This window comes from Meleagris gallopavo, chromosome 17 (genome assembly GCF_000146605.3).
Source record: "Meleagris gallopavo isolate NT-WF06-2002-E0010 breed Aviagen turkey brand Nicholas breeding stock chromosome 17, Turkey_5.1, whole genome shotgun sequence".
Taxonomy (NCBI): domain Eukaryota; kingdom Metazoa; phylum Chordata; class Aves; order Galliformes; family Phasianidae; genus Meleagris; species Meleagris gallopavo.
The window spans coordinates 9570285-9577428 of NC_015027.2; the positions used below are offsets into that span (position 1 = coordinate 9570285).

At 62.8% G+C, this 7144-nt stretch overlaps 2 protein-coding genes across 2 annotated transcripts in view; both read left to right on the plus strand.

Annotated features, from left to right (window-relative positions):
* TBC1D10A (TBC1 domain family member 10A) overlaps positions 1 to 6462 on the plus strand; it is a 9023-nt gene extending 2561 nt beyond the window's left edge. Inside the window, exons 2-9 of the mRNA XM_010720423.3 lie at positions 594 to 799; positions 3021 to 3128; positions 3298 to 3404; positions 3581 to 3695; positions 3889 to 3954; positions 4159 to 4348; positions 4880 to 5034; positions 5194 to 6462. Coding sequence (XP_010718725.2) covers positions 594 to 799; positions 3021 to 3128; positions 3298 to 3404; positions 3581 to 3695; positions 3889 to 3954; positions 4159 to 4348; positions 4880 to 5034; positions 5194 to 5586 — 1340 coding nt within the window. The 3' untranslated portion in view covers positions 5587 to 6462. The remainder of the gene's footprint in view (positions 1 to 593; positions 800 to 3020; positions 3129 to 3297; positions 3405 to 3580; positions 3696 to 3888; positions 3955 to 4158; positions 4349 to 4879; positions 5035 to 5193) is intronic.
* RNF215 (ring finger protein 215) overlaps positions 5716 to 7144 on the plus strand; it is a 4502-nt gene continuing 3073 nt past the window's right edge. The window contains exon 1 of the mRNA XM_031555913.1: positions 5716 to 5772. Within this exon, the coding sequence (XP_031411773.1) occupies positions 5716 to 5772 (57 nt within the window). The remainder of the gene's footprint in view (positions 5773 to 7144) is intronic.

The following is a 7144-nucleotide window of genomic DNA, read 5'->3' on the forward strand; positions in this document are numbered from 1 at the left end:
CGTACCCGGGGCAGGTGTCAGCTGCGGGACGCCGGCCGTGTCCGACCGGCCCTCCTCCGGTACGCCGGGCGCTCCCGTCGGGCGGCATCCATCTAGGACGGGCCGAAAAGCTGCTCCGGCTGAACCCACCCGGAGCGTTCCGGCAATAGAGACGCCGGGAAGGGCCGAGCTGTCATCCCGCGGCTGTCCCCGTGCCACCCGTCCCTGCGTGTTGCCCGCTGCCGGCTTGCTGTCGGCTGCTAACGGCTCCCAGCCGTGCTGGCACGGCTCCAGCAGGCGATGGGCCAGCCCGGCATCCAGCATCCCTCCCGCTTCCCACGCCTCTCCGAGCCCCAAGCTCCCCACATCTGGGCTGCCTGTCCCCGTGCTGATGGTCCCTGTGCTGGGAGAGCCCTTCAGAGCTGCTGCTAAGAAATGTTCGTGCTTGGCCCTGTCTGACCCCGGGTGGAGACCTCATGGGGCACCACTGGGATGGTGCTGCCCAGAGATGTGCACCATACAGACCCTACAGGGACAAGCTGACCCCGCAGAGAGGCTGTGCTAGCACAGAAACACTGGCAGGCAGCCCCTTTGGGTTATCCATCAAAGCTAAGCGCTGCAGGAAAACATTCTGCTCCTCTGTGGGAGCCTAGGGACGGGTGGCCTCTGGGACATTGGGTATGGGGCTTGCAGTCATTCTGATGTCCCTTTGCCTCACAGACTGGAGGAGGTTCCCCTCGAGGTGTTGCGGCAGCGTGAGTCCAAGTGGCTGGACATGCTCAACAACTGGGACAAGTGGATGGCCAAAAAACACAAGAAGGTGAGTGCCTGCTTGCTGTCTCCATGCAGCAGGGAGGGACAGCTGCGTGCAGCAGCATCCCAGTGAGACTTCAGTGCATCCCACATGTCGGCAGGTCCCCATGGTTGTGTTGCCCTTGGGTGATGCTGTTGGCTCAGGTGGGCTGTTCCCCTTCCAGCCCGGCTGCTGCTGCTCACGGCTGCTCCCTGCCGGGCTGCGGCTTCCCAGAGCTGGCTTGGCTGCCTGTGTGCAGCCATGGGAATTGTTAGGTCATGGAAACTTCTGCTCTGAGCATCTTGCAGGCTGAAAACAAAACAAAAAAGAAGGCTGTGGGTAGGAAATGGTGGAGGCTGATGTGCGGGATGCAGCCTGTGAGCTGGGGCCGGGCAGGCTTTGGTGCTCCCCAACCTCCTGAGGATGTGAATGGAGCAGGGATGGAACGCAGCCCCGGGGTGCTGCCGTGCCTCTGACAGAGGTGGGGAGGGCTGGAGGGTGGCATAACCCTGACATGCCATGTCCCTACTTGGAGCTGTCTGTGGCACTCCCTGGGCACCGCTCGGTGCCTGGTGACCCACAGAGGAATCCCTCATCTGCTTCTTGGCTGCTTGCAAAGGGTTGCTGAGAGCTTCTGGGGACGCGGCAGGCGGGCGCTTTGTTTCTGCCCATGCCGTGCACTGCTCTCTGCGTGCTTTCCTGGCTTTGGTGAGTGCCCGACAGCTGTGCTGCTGGCAGGCAGCTCCCTCGTGCTCAGGCTGAGCTCCAGGAGGTCCCCACGGAGCTCCATGCGCTCTGTCCTTCAGCAGAATCGGAGCCGAGAGCCTCAGAGAGCTGCTCCAGAGAGCCGCTGTGTGCTCAGGCCCTGCAGCCGGGTGGCTCATTCGCACCTGCACTTCTCCACTATGCTGAAATGGAGCTGTCCTGGCTCAGATCCCGCAAAGCTGAGCGGTGCCAGTGCTGCGTGCTGCTCTCTGCCCTTTCCAGCCAACCCGTGGGAGTGCAGACACATGGGCAGCTCCGGCGACACTTTGCTTGCGGCCTCCCACGGCCTGTGTGCATTCCTGGTCTCCCAAAGGGCATGCGGGGGGCGATGGCAGGACAAAATTTGGAGCTGGGGGGACCCAGAGGGCTCAGCCTGCCCGAGCTGCACGGTTCAACCGAGCCTGAGCTCCCCGCAAGGCAGCTTCCTTCCTGGCTGCTTTGCCAGCAGGAAGGGGAGTGAAGAGGGAGCTGTCAGCGGCCGAGCTGCCCGTGGCCGCCTTGGGCATTGCCCACGGTGTTTCCTGCGAGCACAAAGCCCTCACAGGGCCCAAGTGGGTAAACAGGCAGTGCTGTGGTGAGGGTGCAGCAGGGAGTGTGGCGTCAGCACCGTGCTGAGAACACGAGTGCTTGCTCCTGAGTTACGCTGGCAAACAGGGAGAGCGAGCTCTGGGCGGGCAGGCGGTGCCCAGGGCTGCGGTGCCTCAGGGAGCTGTTGGCTGCGGCATGCAGAGCCCTGGCACTGCTCGGGCACGGGGTGTGTGCCACCCAAGCGAGGAAGTGAGGCAAGGGGATTGTGTTGGAATTGTGCAGGGCTTTGTGCTCCAGGTGTCCGTCTCATGGGACCACAGGGAGATCGTGGCACTGCTTCACCAGGGCTGGAGCAGGACGGCGGCAGGAAAGGACGCAGCCTGGCTTCAGGTGGCAACTGCAGGGTTAAGCGTGTCTGCTCTGTGCTGCAGAGCTGGCACCCACGCTGCCCAGCTTGGACTTTGCTCTGGCCGGTGCCAAGGAAACCTGAGGTTGGCCGGGCACGGAGCTCGGGGGCTCAGAGCCTGCCCCTTCTGCCCCAGGGCCGTGGTAGGGCTGTGGAGTCCTCTCCTCTGCCTGGGCCATGGTGGTGTGGGGAAGGAGCCAGCCGCTCCCTGCTTGGCTATGACATTTGCTTTTCCAGTTGCTCTGAGGCAGAGCTAGGCTTGTTGGGAGCTGTTTGCAGGCTGCATGGCCTCAGTCAGCTCCAGGCACCTCCCTGCAGCTCTGTCTTACTGGCATGCTGCGAGCAGGGGTGGGGAGAAGGGGCTGAGGAGATCCTGGGCTGCCCAGGTGTGTCAGTACAGCATGTGGTTGGGCACCCTGTCCCCAGCAGTACAAGGACACATCCCCTGGTATGGGGGTTGCAGTGCTGGCCTGACCCACGTCTTGCGCTGGGACTCTTGGTGCTCCTTGCTGCTCTGCAGCTCCCCTGACAGCTTTGTTCCCTGCACAGATCCGGCTGCGGTGCCAGAAGGGGATCCCACCCTCATTGCGGGGCCGAGCGTGGCAGTACCTCTCCGGCAGCAAGGTCAAGCTGGAGCAGAATGTTGGCAAGTTTGATGTGAGTGTGACTGGGGACCTTTCTGTGCCTGCAGCTCTGAGGAGCACCCCAAGCAGCGTGAGCTGAGGAGGCAGATGTTTGGGGTGGCTCCAGCTCCATACACACCCCACTGGTGCTGGAATGGGGCTGCTACTTGGTTGGTGCTCTCACCCCAACCTTCTCCTCCCAGGAGCTGGATCTCCTCCCGGGGGAGCCCAAGTGGTTGGATGTGATCGAGCGGGATCTCCATCGGCAGTTCCCCTTCCACGAGATGTTTGTCTCACGTGGAGGCCACGGGTAAGTGGAGCAGCTGCACCTGGAATGGAACTGTGGCTTTGGTTTTGTGGAGGATGAATCCCAGCCCATGGGCTGACTGCTGGGGGGAGATGGGCACCGTGGTGTCAGTTTGGGTCTGTGGGGAGGTGGCTGGGCCGTGTCGATGCCCCCCCCTTCACATCTCCTCCCTCCTGCAGGCAGCAGGACCTGTTTCGGGTGCTGAAGGCCTACACTCTGTACCGCCCAGAGGAGGGCTACTGCCAGGCCCAGGCCCCGATTGCTGCTGTCCTGCTCATGCACATGCCAGCCGAGGTATGGGGGGGACCTGCTGCTGGCACCAGTGTGGTGGTGCCGGTGGGCACAGTGCTCAGTTCATGACGCTGCGTTACCCCAAAGCTCTGCCCTCAGCCCCGGCGTGCTCTGTGCAGAGCCTTGGAGCAAAATGGGGCTGCAGGGCTGTCCCCTGGTGGTGCCTGCTGCTCACCTGCTGTCCCTTGGCTTGCAGCAAGCGTTCTGGTGCCTGGTGCAGATCTGTGAGAAGTACCTCCCCGGCTACTACAGCGAGAAGCTGGTGAGTGAGGGGCCCACAGCTCCGTCCACAGAGCAGGAAGGGGTGCGTGGGCACTCCCACACTTGGAGCTCAGCGTAGCTTTGCTGCCATTGTCCATGGGGCACAGATTTAACGGTGGTCGTCCTGGTGGACAGGGGCCGGGCATTGGGAGGCTGATCCCAGGGCTGAGCCAGGGTCTGGGGTCATTCGGTGCTGTCCCTGCAGGAGGCCATCCAGCTGGACGGGCAGATCCTCTTCTCGCTGCTGCACAAGGTCTCACCCGTGGCCTACAAGCATCTGAGCAAGCAGAAGATTGACCCCATCCTGTACATGACGGAGTGGTTCATGTGCGCCTTCTCTCGCACGCTGCCCTGGAGCTCCGTGCTGCGTGTCTGGGACATGTTCTTCTGTGAAGGTAAGGGCTGCGTCCTCCTGGGGGATGGGATGTGGCATAGGACAGCCTCTGCTGAGGGGTGGTTCAGCCTGGAGAAGGAAAGGTGCCGGGGAGACCTTGCTGAGGCCTTGAGTACCTAAAGGGTTGTAGGGAGTGAAGTGATAGGACAAATTGTAATTTGAACTAAAAGGGGGGAGATTGAATGAGATATTTGGAAGAAGCTTTTTGCTTAGAGAGTAGTAAGGCCCTGGCTCGGTCTGCCCAGAGAAACTGTGGTTCCCCATCCCTAGTGGTGAGGCCAGGCTGGGTGGGGCTCAGCAGCCTGAGCTGATGGGAGGTGTCCTTCCAGTTAGCTTGCATCAGTGCTTATACAAATAAACTCCCAATGGGCTGTATTGTCCCAAATACCAGTGTTTATCCTCATGTGTGCCTGGCTGCTAGCAGCACCTGCTGGCCGTGTGCTGTGTCCCAGCTCAGCAGGTGTCCTCCTGTCCCACATGCCGTATCCTCCTGTCCCACTTGCCACTCGCTGCCTCACTTCTCCACTTCCAGGGGTGAAGATCATTTTTCGTGTGGGCCTGGTGCTGCTCAAACACACCCTGGGCTCCTCAGACAAGCTCAAGTCATGCCAGGGCCAGTACGAGACCATGGAGCGGCTGAGGGCCCTCAGCCCCAAGATCATGCAGGAGACCTTCCTGGTGCAGGAGGTGAGGTGCCATGGGGCCCAGTGCCGTGCTGGGGCTGGGTGCCCGTGGGTGGGCAGAGCTCGTGTCCCCCACATACCCGTGTTTAGGGGTTCCTCTGCTCCTGGGGGGTGGCACTATCACCCAGGGAAAGACGTTGGCAGCACGGCTCTCTCCCTGCAGGTGATCGAGCTGCCGGTGACAGAGCGGCAGATTGAGAGGGAGCACCTGATCCAGCTGAAGAAGTGGCGTGAGACACATGGGGAGCTGCAGTGCAAGTCCCCCCCGCGCCTGCACGGTGCCAAGGCCATCAGCGAGGCCGAGCCCCCCACCCGCAAGGCACTGGAGCCCGTGCCCTCCATCATCGTCCCCCCCGGGCCCGCCCCGGTGCCCAAAGCCCGTAAGAGCAAGGAGAAAAACCGTGAGAAGGCCTCCAGCAGTCCCACCAACAGCCCCGGGGCTGAGGGCAACGGGGCTCCCGGCTCTGCCCGTGAGCTGCTGCACCCCCAGAGCTCCCCCCACCACCAGTCCAAGGAGAGCTTGTGCTCACGGGAGAGCGAGGACACGTACTTGTAGGGCCGGCGCAGCCCCACGGCCGGGCTCAGCTGGGCTGTGTTCGGACCCGGGCTCCAGGACGCTGTTCCCTCTGTGGCCGAGGACAGGAGGGGACCCCAGGGTGGGAGGGAACCCTCGTGGCGCCTGGCAATGGGGGCTCGGGGCTGGAGGGAGCAGGACGTGGCCGATGCGGGCTCGTGTGGCACCGTGGGGGCACCGTCTGGGTGCCCATTTAGGGTCCCGTGGGGTGACAGGTGGGAGCTCAACCCAGCGCGGTGACACGGGGACGCATCCAGCCATGCTGTCCCCAGCCCTGCAGGGTGCTGGCACCACGGTGGTGGGAGCCCTGGCACAGGGTGGCTGAGCCACCCGAGCTCCCCTGCCGCCCCTCAGGGGCCAGGCACGAGACCCCCTCCTCATCCCCTCACCCCCCCTGCATCCCTTCCCCCATCCCCTGCCCACCCCACACTGTCGGGGCAAAACCCAGACCCAGTTGCCCATTGCTTGGGGCTGGGGGTACGTGAGGAGTCGGGAGCAGCCACTGCCCCCCCTTCCCCTCCTCTTTATCTAGTGAGGATGTATCAAGCTGTAGCCCAATATGTAGTATGAATTTACCTATTCACTGAGCCTATTTATTATTCCTCCGTGGCAGTAACTCTTGCAGGCTGGGGGCCGAGGTTGGGAACTGCAGGCGGGACGCACCGGAGGCAGTGGGATTCGAAAGCAGACCCCGTGCCCTGCAGGGCCGAGGTGAGCCGGGGCTGCGGGTGCTGCCCGCTGCGGGGTCCCCTCTTATCCCCCCTACCCGTCGCCGTGGGCAGGGGGAGGCTTTGTAAAATACAGCGGGGCAACGTGGTTTTGTACAAAGGGGAAATAAAGCAGGATTGTGTAAAGGCGCAGCGTGTGCGGCTCCCTGGGTTCAACATCTCTCTTGGGTGCTGTGGAGGGGGATGACGGGGATTTTTCATCCCCTCCCAGCTCTTGCTCGTGCTCCCTGTGTCCCCGCAGTGTGCTTTGGGGCCTCACTTCCCTGCTCGTTGGTGGCTGCGGGGACAGAGGTGGCATCGCTTAGTGGCAGCATCCCTATAAATGGGAGAAAACTCTTGTGCGATGACCAGCGCGGCTGTCCCTCGTCCCACCCCAGTGTCCCGGAAAGGGGCACGGTGGGGACATAGCAGGGAGGTGACCCACCTTGCTATCCCTCCCCGCCCCGGGGGCCAACGCTGTTTGAAGTGCAGATGAGGGACGCCGAGCTCTGCTGACGCACCTGGAGGTCACCTCCAGCCCCGGGGCTTCTCGGCCGGCCGCCCGTCTCCCAGCAGAGCCGGGAACAGCTCGGCTCCCCCCCAGCCCAGCCTCAGTTCCCCGCTTTCCACGTACAAAATGGTGCTCCCTGCAGGCAGGAATGGTGCAAAAACTTCCACTCCCCTTTTCCAAAATCCCTCTTCCCACGAAGGAGCGGCTGCGGGGAAGAACCCGCGTTCCTGCATCCCACCCCTCCCTTGAAATCCGCGGATCCCGAACCCCCCCGGCTTGGATGAATACGGGGCTAAAGCTCCCCGAAGCGCTGCGGGACGGG